The sequence below is a fragment of the Aphelocoma coerulescens genome, chromosome 2 (assembly GCF_041296385.1).
Source record: "Aphelocoma coerulescens isolate FSJ_1873_10779 chromosome 2, UR_Acoe_1.0, whole genome shotgun sequence".
NCBI lineage: Eukaryota > Metazoa > Chordata > Aves > Passeriformes > Corvidae > Aphelocoma > Aphelocoma coerulescens.
This window is the reverse complement of record NC_091015.1, coordinates 34,238,574-34,254,574: the sequence shown is the minus strand read 5'-3', so window position 1 is coordinate 34,254,574 and position 16,001 is coordinate 34,238,574. Positions and strand designations below refer to the sequence as shown.

Below are 16,001 nucleotides of genomic sequence, written 5' to 3'. Positions count from 1 at the left end.
TGAAAGTGGGATCTGTTTTAAGCATGGGCAGGCTTACGTGCTGCTTCTAACCTAGCAGGAGTGAGGTCCTGTACCCACCTGCTCCTACTGGGGGGAGATGTGATGATGCCTTAGGTAACCTTGAAAACAGAGGTTTAGAAGTTCATTTCCAAAATGGAAAACAACAAGCAGTGAGTCCCTTTGTATTAAATTTAGCTTGTATACACTGTTTTTATTGGTGATTCATCTGCAATGAAAGTTTGCATCATAGCATCAGAGAAGTACAGCTTGCAGCAGGGGGAAAGAAGATAGAACTCCAGCTGCCTTAGCATCTGGTGAGATGGATATAGCGTTTCAGGACTATCCTGGATATATAGCAATCAGATATTTTAATTAAAAAGATAATTACAGTCACTTTTTTTTCTTTTATATTGCATGGATTCACACCAACAGGTGCTTTATTATAAATCTGAGGGACAGAGTTTATTAAGAGCACACTTTCAAATAATAAACCTACAATATTGGATTAATTCCACAGCAAATTATTCCCCTTGGGGCTGGGGGATACATTATGCTCTTTCCATTCAGTCAGCATGCTTCATGACTTCCGTCGGGCTTAGAAGGGACGGCACCTTGTGTGACCTGGAGCAATCCCAGGAACTCCTATCTCCAGTAACAAATCCCTCAAACATTCACTAAATACACATGAGAAGCCTCCCTGCAAAAAGAAAGCATTAATTTGATATTTCTTTCCAGTCTCAGACCACTGTTGCTTGGATCCAAATCTCATTCCAGACCAACATGGGAAATAACTCCATCACTTTCACCAAAGGAAGTATGTTGCAAAAGCCCCAGAGTAGTTTTTATTTAAAATGTTACTATCATAAAATTCCAGACTATGAAATTAAGACCTTGGACTCCCATTCAAACATTACCCATCCCCTTTTTTAAAATATATTGATAACATAATCACAGAACATAAAACATGCTGCAATGATACAAATATATTTTTTGATACAGAAATTACAGTACATTATAAACCATGAAAACAAATTGAGGCACTAGACTGAACATCAGTTCTGGTCTGCACTAGCTGTGAAGCTGATAGACTCACTTCCAATGGACAAAAGAATACTTGCTTTTTTAGTAAACATAACTTTACAGGTCATATCAAACAATGTGCTTTGTTGTGAGACATCACCAGGGTCGCTGGTCCTTTCAGAACCACAACACACCTACACAACAAGTATCACTGCCACAATATGAAAAATAATAGTTTTATTGAATGTACAACTCAAAAAACCAAACCCCTTCAGTTATTAAATAAATAATTATTTCATACAGTGGTTAGTTTATATTACACTGCATTAGAACAAATGAAGTTTAATAAATAACGCACAGGAATGTCTCATTTACGCCTCTGTTCGTAATTCTGTGCTATGCTCCCTTCAGAGGACCCTGCAAAAAAAGAAGCAGATTGAAGCACAAGGTACAGCCTGGCATAAACCCCAGCAAGCATGAGAAGTGTCAGTCAGAGACCTGCAGCCAGCTGGGGCATCACCAGACCCCAGCGGCATGTTTGGAACAGAGACCAGGGCTCCTGGCGCAGCCCTGAGCTGCTTTGATCTGGCTGTACCTCTCCGACTACACTGTCCTCCAGGAGGCTGAAGGTCTGAGCAGTGTTTTCTACCTTTTGTCTGCTGAGCTGCTTGAAGCACCATTATCTCAGAGCCACTTTACATCCCAGTAATTCATCTAAGTGATGGGATCTGAGCATTCAGGTCAATTTGTGGTAGAGGCTTTCTGCACGGACATATCCACCTTCATTCCAGTACCATCAGCTCTTTGAAACTCTCCCTGTCCACAAGCCCTGAATGCAGGGATAATTTTACTATTAAAATGCAGCAGGAGCCAAGCTCCTCAGATGTACTTAGACTACCACATCGACTAGCTGCAGGCTAAATTAGTCATAAGTAACTTATTTTATGTTTAGTAGTGGTAGATCTCTCCTTCTTGTTCTTTTAAAATGAGAGCAAAACCTAGAGAGCCCTTCTTGAGCAAGGCTGTCCCCAAACCAGGGACTGAGACATCAGCACCCCCTTACCCTGCTTTGGCACATGAGGCTGCAAATCAGCATCCTGCTCACACCCAGAGGGACAACGTGAACTCCTGCACATTGCCAGGGTGCTCAGGGGCTTTTTGCAGAAGAAAGCCACAGCATGGAGTGAAGGTGGGGCCCAATTAAATATCTTCCAAAAGGGAGAAGTGAGGGTAGTCCTAGCACTTATTATTCCTGATCTTGCTTTGATTACACAGTCCTTAGGACCGATCTTCTCCTCTAGTGGAGCAGAAGCAGCTTCTTAGGATTTCCCCCTCAAGGAATCAGGCGGAAAAGCTGTGAATTCTAGTTTTACCTGTCAGACAGGTATTGCATAGTCCAACAGAGTAAAACATCATTATTCCCTTTTTGTTAGAAATATCACATAACAGTATCCTCACTATACCAGCAATTTTGAAATTACAGCAGTAAAATCTTTGCATTTTTAAAAACATTTTCTGTACTTTACATTCTCATATTAATGTAAATGTAATCCCAGTGGAAACCAACCCAAATTTATTACTTACAGGCTATTTGCTTTTGTGATAGCAGATGTATTTACAGGTATTATGTATTTAATAGCTATTGCCACCACAGAAAATTGTACAAAATTATTCATGATACATAGCAATTTGCAAAATAATGCAGAGAGCAACATTACTAGTCTTGAAGGGGGTTTAATTGAAAATAAGTTACTGACAACCATAACTGCAGAACATAGATCACAGCACGTATCCACATAATATAAAGGTGTCAGCTAGTAACTTAACTTTTATCATCCATTTAATGAAACAGTGAGAACTATTTCAGAGACATTAAATACATATTAGGTTTTTTATTTTTTAAATTCTTATCCTGGAGAATCAACTCATACTTTATGTTTCACAGTGAGGGATTTCCTCAGTACGGTCCTATAGCACAAGGAAGGTAGAGCTATGGGGAGTCTCCGGTATCCCAGAGGGCTTCTACACATGAGGGGAGAAGAGAATTCTGCCCTGCATGGATGCTGTGGGAAAATAAATTCACAGTATCCACTCAGAGTATAAAATACTTTAGGTTAAGTGAAAAGCTGGAAGATGCTGTGAATGTTTAACAGCCTGATCTGCAGAATGAGCTGGTGTTAATGGCAAAGTTCTGTTCTTTCACCTTCTACTCCAAATGTTAGGAATAATGGTCTCCAGAGAAGATATCCCTTTACCTGATGAGATCTGGATTTAGACCACAATTTTAAATGACCCTTGCATTTTCAACCTCCAAATTTTTCTTGATATGTCAGTAAAATTTAGGGGTTTCTCTTTCATTAGCACTTTGGGGACTAGCAGAACATACAAAGACAGGGCAGTAATGAAAGTGCTCTTGGGAATTCTACCTGCGCTCGCCTGCAGCTCAGACCAGCCTGGTCATTTCAAGCATTGGAGTGAAGGGAACTCTGAAATATCTTGGGTAACAAAGAAAACCCAGATTCTTTTTCAGAGAACTCTGGCTCTGCACTACATAAAGACTGCTTCTTCCATCCGCTGGGAGAGAGAGAAGAGGCAGCGGAATGAAGAGGCTGTGTATCACTAAGTATCAGATTTAGTCAAATACATACCAGAATTTAAAGATCTTTTGCCCATAAGTCCAACAAAGGAGTCTGTTTTATGTCCTGAAAAAATATATTTAGGGGTGTTTTAATACATTTTAACTAGTCAGGCTTTTAAAATAACAGGTTCTTGCAAGGAAAGAAGACAGGCTCCAAAACTGTTTATCTCACAGACCAGTTGTTCACATCACTCAGACAACAGAGAACAAACATCAGTCTGACTAATCAGACTAAACAGGATAGACCAAGGCACAGGCCAGTTAGTGGACATCTTCTCATTAGCTTAGACAGACCTTTGGTTTGGGTTTTTTTTTTAAAGTGTTATGGAAAAACAGTGGCCACTAACAGATTCTTATTTCTCTGCCCATACAATTCCTATTGATCTGAGCAAATGCACAAGAAGGCAGTGTCTTGGTATAGCCTGCATCTGCACGATGCATCTCTTCTACCTGTTGTTTTATTTCTGTAACATGGAAGAAAAACCTCCCTTGCAGGTCAGGTGGAGCCTTTACTGGAGAAGAAGCCAATGGGACTCTATGTCTCGACACATCTGAGCTAGACAGTCTGGCTCTATTTTTGGAATATTTATAAGTTCAGGTATTACCTTCCTGTCCATTAGTATTTCTCAAGGCACTGGAAGTGTAGAGGATAAATTAACTCCAAGTTTAGGCCTACAGTACATACCAGGTTATAGTAGTAGCTATAGTTTCAGATAAGGAAGGAAAATGAACTGTTGTTCTTTATCTAAACCGGCTTTTGAGACAAACTTAGAAGTTTCTCTTTGGAAAGAATTTTGCTTGGAGAATTCATACACAAAGCAAGATCCTCAGACCTCACGTGTGTTAATTCAAGCTGAAGCAGTTTCAGAAAACTAATTTTTTACTTTAGTCAGCAGATAATTTGGCATGAGCTTTGTATCAGACTCTTTATTTGGTTTTCCAGTACATAACCCTAGAGAAAGCATTTCGTGGATAATAGAACACTGGAACAGTTGTTGACCTCTGTGGACAGAGAAGGTTTCACAGAATGCAAGATCATTTTTACTTTATAAAAATCTTCCCGTTTCTCTATAAACATCATGAGATAATTTCAGAAAATAAAACTAGCACTGTGCAGAGCAAGGTACCACCACAATGCTGATACCATCTCCTGCTTGGTGGTACACAAAAGCAGAGCAAGGCACACTTATTAATGGGAAAAGATATGGCTCTTCCTATGGCAGCACATCATCAACCAGCCCCTACTGTGAGCAGGGGTCTGATTCCCAGCCAGGCAATGCTGAGAGCACAGATACAATGTCTCACATGTGAGGACATGGGCGCTCCCATGAAAGCATTCCTGGGGGTTTGGGAATTCGGGAATTCATTACTCTAATTTTCCAGATTTTGCCATCTTAATTGCTCCTCTCAGAGTCTGGCAGTAAGCCTGCCTTGCCGATGAGAAAGGCTTACAAAATCCCCCCCTTGGGAAATAAGAGAGAGCTGCAACATCCACACATTAATATGGATTGAAATCTCAAAGCTTGCAGCAGCTCAGATGAGATACAGCCTCACAGTGGCACCGAGGGGGAGGTTTCAATTCTTTAACAGATCATTTCTCCACCAGTGGTGCTGCCAGTCCCTAGCTGAAACCAGTCACCTTCTAAATAAGCCAGTCAAATACAATATTCTCTATTTGAATATCTTCAATGATTACTTAAAATATTTGTATTTTTTAAACTTACTTTTGTGAGAGATCTGGCCATATCCTGATTGGAAGAGGAGAGGAAAGAGGAAAAAAAAAAAAAAAAAAAAAAGAGTTGTTAAAAAAGGATTGGCATATATGTATGATGCTACTGCAATGCTTTGAAAAAAATCAAACAGAAAACCAAACCTATGCATATTCCACTTAAGGGAAATTAAAGTGATGGTTTACAACTGCATTTTTCTTTGAAGAGACTACAAAGACTTGTTTCAGCTTAGCCCACACAATTTAGATTAGTTTAGCTTCAATTTCTTAGATCAATTCTTGGTGCAGTAAACACATAGAAAACATGACAATAATTGTATACTCAACCCATTTCCACACTTGGGTCATTCAGTGGCATGTATGCTGATCTACGAGTTATCCTGCTATTCCTTACTGGGATTTACATGCTGTAACTGGTGCACACTTAAGAATTTAAAGCCCTCTCTTTTCCAATCGGTGAGTTTATCTCATATAAAACTTAAAAGAAACAACCAAACAAAAAAGCCTAAACCCAAACTAGCCTCATGGCGGCTTATGAAAAAGATGTAACACATTAAACCCGAGAGATAACCGTGAAAAGTTTGGGCAGGCGCTGGGAGAAGAGGCGTGCGGAGAGGCTTGAGCAGCAGGCAGCCCCCCGCCCCGCTCACCGGCATCCCGCTTGCCCATGAGGCCGAAGAACTGCTGGGGCCGGGGTCTCCGGGCCATTCTCTGCAGGAAGTGCTCCAGGGGCAGCGGCAGCTCCTCCTACGGGGCGACAGCGGGCGGCGCTCAGTGCGAACCCCCCACTCAGACCCGCCCGGGGCAGTGCCCGGCACCGCAGAGCCTCTGGCACCGAACCCCTCGCTGCCCCACCCCGCGGGGCCGCCGGGGCTCACCTTCGCCTGGTCACTGTCGGACCAGTCGGACCAGTAGCTGAGGTCGTCCGTGGTTCCCATCTCCTCGCCCAACGCCTGCGCCGAGGCCAGGAGGAGCACGGCGAAAGCCAGCGGGAGCCTCATCGCCGCCTCGACGTCCTGTGGGGGCAAAAGTTGGAGCCCTGGCAGCCGGGGCGGGCGCGCACAGCCCTGCACGCACTCTCACACAGCCGCCCCGGGGTACACCTGGGCACACCCTCCCTCTCACGGATAGCCCCACACGCGCCGAGTTACTCCGGCACCCTGCCCCGACTGCTATAGACCCCTCTGGATGCGCACACCCCCCACCTCTACTGGACTGGCACACAGCTCGGTGTGCACCCCAGCGCGCAGACACACAGACACGCACAGCCAGCGGTACCCCTCCGCACACGTACATACAGGGGAAGGCAAGAACACACCCTCACATGTCTGTGTACACCTAGGCATTCACACTTTCCCAGATATACACACCTAGCCAGATGCATCCCCCTCGTACACGCATCCAGCTACACAGGCATCCACTTACAAACTCATACAAAGAGCTACGCACCTTAAATGCTCACACCCATGTACGGACGTAGCTGTCCACACACACACAGAGACGCATAGCCAGAGGTGCGCACTCATCCCTTCGCACATCCGGACAGGCACATAAGGACAGGCACAAAAACATGCTGGCACATCCAGGGACACGCACGGGCAGACACACAAGCGCGTATAGGCACCCCCACCCCCCGCATAGAGGCACACACACAAAGACCGGGACAAAGAAGTACACGCGCACAGCCGCTCACAACCACAGGACAAGCGGACCCCTCGCACACAGGCACGGCCGGCCGGGCTCCTGCAGCGCACGCACCGTCTGCAGCGGGGAGGCGGGCGCTGTTCGCCGAGCGCATTGGCCGGCCGCAGGAGCGCTCCCCACTTTATATACCTGGAGACGGGGAGGGCCGAGGCAGCCTCATTTGCCTAAATGCAATTACCCCCGGTTTTATCGTCCCAGCCCCGTGACAGCCCCCGCCCCGGCGAGCAGCCCCCGCCCCCGGCTCCCGCGGCGCCTCCCGGCTCTGCCCGGGGCCAGGCAGTGCGGGGCGGCCGGGCGGCTCCCCCCGCTCCCCCCGCCGCTCCTCCCGCCGCAGCTCCGCGCCCTCGGGGCCGCCCCGCACCGTCCGCGGCAAAGGCGCGTCCCGGCGGCCGACGCGGGTGCGGACGTGGGGTGAGGGTGTGGATGTGGATGCGGGATGCAGGTGCGGATGTGAGGGCGCAGATGCCGCTTTTCGCTTCTGCCACCCCGCCCCGCTCCCCCAGGGCATGGAGAGCCGCTCTCCGCTGCGAGAGGCCCCGCCGGGAGAGAGAGCAGCGGGCAGGGGCCGAGGGCCAGCGGGAAGCGGGGAGGGAGCCCCGGAGCCTCCCGTGCCCGGGCCAGTTCCTCCCCCGGGTCTGTCTCCCCCGTGCCGCTACTCAGGTAGCCCCAGCCCATCGGGACCAAAAGTGAGGAATGCACGAAGCTGAGGAGGGCCTGACGGGGTGGGTGCCAGGTTTGGGGCGCCGGACACCCCAGGTCTGGTGTGTATGTGCCTGCAGAGGGTCTGCCGCCACCGAGCAACAGGCTGGCACCGCTGGGCTCCTTGCTGTAACAGGCGAACGCCTGTGCTGGAAAGAGTACTGAGCCAGTCTCTCCAGCAATACATCCCTGCCTGCATCCTTCCCTAGGACAGCTTTGCACTGCTGCTGGCATTCGGCTCAGATAATTGTTTCATGGTTGCCCCATCTTATTTCTCCAAGGTAAACTGTGCATGAGGCTTCTCAGTTAACCTTGGTGGTCCCTCAGCCCCCATGTTATAAGCCCAAATCAGGCAGTTTGGACAGAGTTATTGGGAGTTAACAATGTTTCTTTTGATAAACAACAGAATGCTCAGGAGCTCCTTGGTACCACCACTCTGCTTGCTCCAGGATGCTGCCAGTAAGGTTACAGTGGTAAACTTCTTCTCTAAGGATTGTTAATTGGCATATAATTGTGGATCCAAGGGACACTCAGAACCTTCTCTAAATAAAAGTATGATTAATATCAGGCCTCCCTGCTAACCAGAAATGCTCCTCAGAACCCAAAGCATTCCCCGGAACACAATCAGTCATAAGACTTGTCCAGGTTCTGTGGATGTCACTTTGTCTATAAGACTGCACTTAAATAAGAAAGATTGTGACTGAGTGAGCTGAGGGTCACTCTGGTCAACATGGGCTGCTTGAGAGTGTGGTTGAGAAAAAGAGTGGTTTGGAGAAGCCCAGCAAGGGACTTCATGCAGCCCAAGTGCCTGAAGCAGGTACCTCCGTTGAGACCTCAAGCATGGGTGGTGAGAATGCTCCTCATTCTGACTATCAACAAGCTGGCAGAAACTACAATGTTTATCAACTCTGGAAACCCAAACCATCAGATTTTCATGCTGCAGCTTTGCAGCATTCCCTTTGATGTGTGAACTTTGAAGTCTCTTGAAGAAAAATTATTTTCTCGTGGTTTTTTTTATTATGTTGTTTCTGTTTACTATGGTGACAAGAGAACACAGGTCAAATATATCAAGCCAGGCTTGCAAATCCTACAAATGTTCCTGAAGCTCATGTCTCTCAGAAATCCTGACAACTCCCAACTTCCTATGAAGTCAGTTTCTATCAGCTGGGAGTCCACAGAAAGCACAAGTTTGAACCAAAAAATCCTATCAATTCTAGTTCTCTAATTCAATGTTTTACCAAAATGGATGTAACCCTAACTTGACCTACGAAATTACAATGATTTTATTTTTTGAGAGAGGAAGAGAAGAAAAATTTAAAAGGGGTCCTTTCTAGTCTTCAGAGACTTAAATGAATTCAAGTACTTTATCTCAGACTTATCTAATCGTTTGGGTGGAAATGAAAAACTGATTAATATATCAAGCTCACTTTTCCCTTTCTCAATTTTAAAATAAATTGGCTGTTTAATCTTTCCTTGACCTGCAACAGCCAGACATAGCACCATGAACTTTTCAGAAAGTGAGCAGAATTCATGGCTAATGAGCAAAGCTGATTCCTAGGAAGATTTTCTGAGTTCATTTTTTCATGTGAAAAGGAGGTAGAAGGCTCAAAAAAGGAAGCAAGCTGAAGTGCCTGCCTTTGTGCTGTCCAGTCCCTATCCTAGGGATGCACCAGAGCATGGCAGAGTGCCCTTTGTGCACAAACAAAACCCCCTGTTTCACCAAAACTGCCTCTGCCTCAGACATATGATGTTGGCATATCAGCTTTATATCTCTGAGTAACATTTTGAATAAATGTGTGAGCTCAAAGGCAGGTACAAGGTGTCTATGGTGGATATTTCTTTTCTATCCATGCTCAGGACACAGATCCCACCCCTCTGTTGCAGCTAGACCATGTGATTTCTGACAACCAGCAGGAAGATTTTTGGTCATGATTCAAGAAATCATTAGATCCAAATGACCCAAATAAGGGTTGACATTTCCTGTGGAAGTGACAGAGTAAGCTGCCTTCAGAGTCCTTATCCAGACACTTCTTTAATAAAGATTAGGAACTGGACTAAAGGCACTTGCTGTGGCTTGAATCTCAACACTAATGGAAAACTATTTGGGAAGCAATTGCTTGTGAAACATACCTCAGAGAATTGGTTTTTCAGTACGCTTAATGTGACACCTCCTGTGTAATGATCCTTGTGAAATGTTTATTTGAATTTTATGATGATGTTTTGGTTTCCAGTAAAAAGTCTGATAGTTAAATGATAAGTTACATTGGCTGCTATACTGTTACCTGGTGATTCTTATACCATTAACAAACAGCTAATGTGTGACGGCAAAATAGCAAATTACATGTGCCCATGAAGATTTTGTGCAGAATACAGATTTGAATTTTTTGAGTATGCACAATTTCAGAGCACTTGACATGAAATGAGTGCATCTGTCATTGTTCTTCAGTGGTCTTGTGCTTTACAACTGCATGCTGTGTATTTAAACCTAGAGCCTAATTCTCGTGTACATTGAGATCTCTTCATCACTTTACCAGGGACATTCAAATAACAGAGACAGCCCCAGAAGAGATATTTTATGTAACTTCAAAAATTAGGGATGAAATACAGTCATCACTGAGCACAGTGATCCTGTCTGTACATATACCAGACCTCAGCTCTGATTTTGATCATGACAAGAAGACTGGAAATGTTCTTATCCAAAGATACAACTTTGTAAACATTGGAAAGAGAGATCATGATTGATGACCTCCTAAATTTTTCATAGGTATGTGTCTTCAGTATAAATAGAATGATTTCAGTTGCAGATGAGGGCTCTTCGTAACACAGTGATTTATTTTGCCGCTGTAAGATGATTTATTGGCAATGCATTCAAGTGGCATTGGAAAAATTAGCAAAACTCACCATAGCATCCTATTTTCTAATTAAGTGTGGACAGATTATTGAATTAATCTTTCACCTTTCTTGTATTTTAAATCTTACATTGCAAATTTGTCATCTTCAATTTTTCCTTTAATGAAGGTTTACATTTTCAGAGCATATGCTCATACTTATAAATGCCTATGAGGCATATGTGGTAATTATGCACCTCCCTCTCTCTCTCTCTCTTCCCCCGTCTCCATCTATAAAGAATGAGTTCTTATTCTTCTGTCTGTAAAATAAAACATATTGTGCTCACAGGCAGGCAAGGACGGGAGCCGTGAGATCTGCATGCCACAGGAATGCCCTTTCCTGGGCAGGCATAAGCAGAAGCAAGGCTGATCTCACAGTTACTGAATCATCTAGTAAGAGCTTAAAATGCAATATTGGTCTTTAATTCTCACTTTGAAAAGTTAAAGGGCTTTCCCCACTCTTCTCGTCACTGTCATCTTTTACACTCCCATCACTGCTCTGCATCCCACCAACCCACGAGTATCACATCTTACTTAGAGCGAGTTTCTTTAACCATGATCTGAGGCCCACTTTTGTCCACAGTAAGTTAGACATGAAGCTGGGATGTGGGACCTAATGGAAATAAATGTCAGGGTATTAAAATGCTGAATGTAAACATACAATATAAACATTGCAGAGAAGGTTATCCCCCCCAGCCTAATGTCTCTAGAGGCAATCATTTGCAAGGGAAGTAACTGTAGTCCTGTCAAGCTTCTTGGGTGCAATAGAGAGCATGTCCTTGGAAGGGAAAAAAGCACTTACTTTCATCTGTTTGTAGATCTCTGAGAAACAAAGCTGTGCAAAGCCATCTCTACATCTGCACTAGCTGTGAGGGAATTGGTGAGGAGAAGGGCCTCTAGAGGAATTTCTAGATGTGTATTATTTCAAAACAACTGTGAGAAGAACTGGACTTGCTATTTGGAGATGCCTTGCCATAACTCTACAAATGATTTTCATAAGAAAAATGGGAGATACAACATTTGCTCATTTTGTTCAAAAAAGCCAACAGGGAATGACATTTGAACAGCACATTTCAATAGAAAATACAGGACAGTATTCTTCTCATAGAGACAGTGTCTGTTGCTTTTAACTGTGAAACCAGGGTTTTTTTCACATTTGCCATCACTAACAAGATGGCCAGATGTGGAGATATACTTACAGCTTTTTACCGGCTAGGCTCATAGTTCAATGCCTTAGAAAGCCTCGGGCAGCCTAGAGAGGTAGCACCGGCAATCCAGCATTTCAGTAGCTCTAAAAGCGGTAAATCACAGCTGCAAAACTGATATCACCAGCAGAAGCAAAGAGGGAGAAATATAGCTTTCATCTTGCCTAATTCTTGCAATTAGAGCTTTCAAATAGAAACAGACAAGAAGATGTTCGCAGAAAGCGTGCAAGCCAAAGAGGGTGGGTCCCCCCTTGGTCCTTTCTTTTATTCGGAGAAGGGGAAAGGGGAGGACGGGGGGTGGACCCGGGGTGAGCGGCCAATCAGACACTGCTAAAGAGTTTGAGTTTTATTTGGTTTTGCCCGCGCTTGGAACAAAGGGGTTCAGAGCACATGGCAGAGGCAAGTGTCTTGGGAAGGGGGAGGGGAAGCTCAGAACAGGCAGCAACAATTCCCTATTTTTTTTCTTTAAAGCTGGGCTGTAACTCTTAGTAACTTACAGTGAATAGAACAGTAACAAAACAACAGTGCAAAACATAATTGGAATCTATCGTCCCTACAACTTGACAGTACCTAGGATGTCTTTAAACTAGTTCCCCAGTTAAAACTCAGGGGGTTAGTCAGGACATCTATGATATGGGGTATCAGGATGAAGATTTACAAAATACAGTGCAAAATGTGAGTGCAAAACAGTGCAATTTAACTTAAGGGATTAACATCAAAATTTGGAGTAGGTGGTTTATATGAGGGTGCAAAATCAGGACCCTTTTATGGCGTCTCGTCCAGGAGGCAGTTTTAACCTCCTTAACTTTTGAGGAAGTGACATAAGGTTTTACCCATTTCCCTGGGATCCACCTCAGTCCTTGAGGGGTAGATACACTGGCATACCCACGTCCCCAAGTTACAAGTTTGTACGGTCCTTGGATTTTTTGAGTCTCTGGGTCCCAGATCAGGACTTCTGGATTTTCCTTCAGTTTCTGTCTCCCGGTGTTCTGGAAATGACGATAGATGGGAGGGTTCGGATCCTCAAAGGTGCCGTTCAGGAAGTTTATGGTAAACAACGCTTTGCTGAGTCTGAGGACAGGTGAGATGAGTTTAGTGGTCCCTGATTGTTGTAGCAGCACTTGCTTGAAGGTTTGATGGGCATGTTCAACAATGCCTTGTCCAGTTGAGGAGTGAGGAATACCTGTAACATGTCAGAATCCCCATTGCTGACGAAAGTTTTTAAACTCCTGAGAGGTGTAGGCAGGTCCATTATCAGTTTTTATCTCCTCAGGTATACCGAGCACAGCAAAAGCTTGGACAAGATGTTTTCCAACATCCTTAGCTTTTTCACCTGCATGTGCAGAGGCATACATAGCACCAGAGAAGGTATCAATAGAAACATGAACATATTTTAATCTCCCAAATTCAGGGAAATGTGTGACATCCATCTGCCACACTTCACCGCTATTAATGCCTCTGGGATTGACCCCCATGCCCAGTGATGGAAGCTGTAGCTTCTGGCAGTTGGGACATGTTGCCACTATTGCTTTTGCCTGTGTCTGCGACAGATGGAACATGCAGATAAGAGCAGGAATATTTTGATGGTACATGGCATGGCTATATTTTGCTTTTTCAAAAACTTGGGGGAGCTTTGGTAAATCGGCTGATAGAACTATGTCTGCTGGCATAGCCAGAGCATCAGCTCTACGATTACCTTCCGCAATAAATCCTGGCAGGTTTGTATGTGACCTCACATGCATGACAAAATAGGGATGCTCTCGGTGGGAAACCAGATAAATTAGCTTTGAGAGCAAATCATAAATTTTTTTGTTTGAGATTTCTTTTAGGAGACCATGCTCAGCTCTAGCCGTTACTTCAACTACATATGCTGAGTCTGTGACCAAATTAAAGGGTTCTTTGAACCTCTCAAATGCTCTAATGACGGCTGCTAGTTCAGCTACTTGTGGTGATCCCTGGATTACTTTGATGTCAGATTCCCACTTTTGCGTCTTTGGGTTTTTCCATGTGATCACGGACTTTTTACTCTTTCCTGAAGCATCAATAAAATGGTAATCGCATCGAGGGGTTTTCTACTCTGAATCTCTCGAGGGATGAAAGAGAATGCCAGATTAAACAATGTATGTTTTGGGTAATGATTTGAGATTTGGCCTGAGTAACTATCTAATGCAAATTGTAAATTTATATTATTTTGAAGCAGGTGATCTCATGTGTCTGTTGTTACAGGTAAGTAGATGCATGCAAAGTCACATCCTGCCAGGGTGCGGAGCCTTGCTCTACCCTTCATGATAATTTTTGCCATTAGTTCTTGTGGCTGTGTGATGGTCTTAGGCGGTTGAAGTGGAAGGAATACCCATTCAATTATGATGAGGGGCTCCTTCTGCTCTTTGTCCCACTGAAATATGAGGCTGTGAAAGCGTGGTACCTTCCCTGGAATGACAAGCTTAAACGGTAGGGAGGGCTGATACCTGTGTGCTTGTCTGGTGGAAATGAGCTCTTGTATCTTTTTGAAAGACTGCCTTGCCTCTTCTGTCAGGGATCTAGGGGGGCATGCTGGACTGCCTTCCCCTTTTAACAGGTTTGCAATAGGAGCTACATCCTCTGTGGTGAGTCCTAACCAGGACCTTAAATAATTCAGTGTCCCACAGATCCGTTGCACTTCCTCTGGTGTTTTTGGGTTATTATTAATGGTGATGGGTGTTGGGGTAATAGAGGTTTCTGTGATTTTGAATTTGAGGTATTTCCAAGGGCTTGTTCTCTGCATTTTTTCTGGTTGTAATTCAAAGCCCTTGGTCTCTAGGGCCTCAATCACCATGTTAAGTGTCTGCTCGAGATGCTGATTATTGGGAGCACATACCAGCACATCATCCATGTAATGTAGGATGATGGCTTTCTCTGCTTTGGCACGGATGGGAGATAGAATTTTACCAATATACTCTTGGCAGAGAGTTGGGGAATTTTTCATACCTTGGGGAAGCACAAGCCAATGATAACGTTCCATGGGAGTTTCACGATTAATAGAGGGCACATAAAATGCAAATCGAGGGGCATCTGCAGGGTGGAGTGGAATATGAAAGAAGCAATCTTTATTATCAAGAACAGCTAAATGCCAGTGTTGTGGGAGCATTGAAGGTGATGGCATACCTGGCTGAAGGGGTCCCATGTCTTCAATAACCTTATTGATTTCTCTAAGATCTTGGAGGAGCCTATATTTGTTCTTTCCTGGTTTTTGTATTACAAACACAGGAGTATTCCAGGGGCTATTACTTGGTACTATATTCCCTTTAGCCAACTGTTCAGCTACTAATGTTTTGAGTGCCTCTAAATTTTCTTCTTTTAGCGACCACTGGTTAACCCACACTGTTTACCAAGTTAGCTTTTGTGGTTGGCACTCAGCTCCAGCGGCCTCAAGGGAAAATTTTGATGTCTAGGGGTGATATCAATTTTTGTTCCACACTGAGACATGGCATCCCTTCCCCACAGGGTGAATTTGGTGTCCAGGACATATGGACGAAGTGTTGCTATTTGTCCTTCAGGACCTTCAATTTGAATGGTGTTTTTGGATTGCTTCACAGTTTGGGTACCTCCAATCCCTTGTATGATACTCTGAGACTGCAATTCCCATTGCACAGGCCACTTATCAAATGGAATGACAGACACATCAGCACCTGTGTCTGTCATTTCCATGATACTGATTTTATGTGATCTGTGACAGAGCTTACATTCTATAACAGGTTTATCATTTCCCAAAACCTCAGTCCAATAGATGGTTGGGATATGACCCTCTGTGGGCAGGTATTTGGGCAGCGGAATGGCCTGTGCAATGACTTGACCCTTTGGCATAAAGTATGGTGGATATATACGTTGTACCATTAGGTTAGAACACCCGTTCTGATCCACTTTCATGAGTGTGGGTGTAACCTCTATCCCAGAAGGTGTTTCCTGAGTGTCCCCAATAACAAAAAGGTATGTAAAGTCTGGCATGTGGTCCACATTCTGGAATGAGAAGGGTATTGCAGTCTGTTTGTTGTTGTCAAAGTGGTGTGTTTCATCACAGGTTACCTTAAACCTGAATCCAGAAGTCCAAGATGCTTTGTCTGCAGCTCTATTTATGTTGG

At 44.3% G+C, this 16,001-nt stretch overlaps 1 protein-coding gene across 6 annotated transcripts; it reads right to left on the bottom strand.

Moving 5' to 3' along the window:
- Positions 1 to 219: 219 nt before the first annotated feature.
- Positions 220 to 7,237, bottom strand: LOC138105674 (protachykinin-1-like). 6 transcript variants are annotated; one of them, XM_069005788.1, is made up of 6 exons: positions 6,593 to 6,733; positions 6,266 to 6,403; positions 6,038 to 6,134; positions 5,383 to 5,406; positions 3,669 to 3,722; positions 220 to 1,437 (listed from the first exon to the last, which is right to left on the bottom strand). In XM_069005788.1, exons 1-6 carry the CDS (start codon positions 6,731 to 6,733, stop codon positions 1,388 to 1,390), a joined length of 504 nt encoding a protein of 167 aa, XP_068861889.1. In that variant the 3' UTR covers positions 220 to 1,387. The 6 variants fall into 6 exon arrangements, with proteins under 6 accessions (XP_068861889.1, XP_068861891.1, XP_068861893.1 ...); XM_069005790.1 differs by lacking the exon at positions 6,593 to 6,733 and adding an exon at positions 7,221 to 7,237 and having other exon boundaries at positions 222 to 1,437; XM_069005789.1 differs by lacking the exon at positions 6,593 to 6,733 and adding an exon at positions 7,146 to 7,224 and having other exon boundaries at positions 223 to 1,437.
- Positions 7,238 to 16,001: the final 8,764 nt, after the last annotated feature.

What these genes read in the sequence shown, in the direction of transcription:
- LOC138105674 (XM_069005788.1), bottom strand. Translation starts at nt 6,733, where the DNA reads ATGCCTAGGTGTACACAGACATGTGAGGGTGTGTTCTTGCCTTCCCCT. An exon ending in CCGACAGTGACCAGGCGAAG is followed by an intron (nt 6,135 to 6,265) that starts GTGAGCCCCGGC and finishes GTCGCCCCGTAG; the next exon opens with GAGGAGCTGCCGCTGCCCCT. An exon ending in CATGGGCAAGCGGGATGCCG is followed by an intron (nt 5,407 to 6,037) that starts GTGAGCGGGGCG and finishes TCTTCCAATCAG; the next exon opens with GATATGGCCAGATCTCTCAC.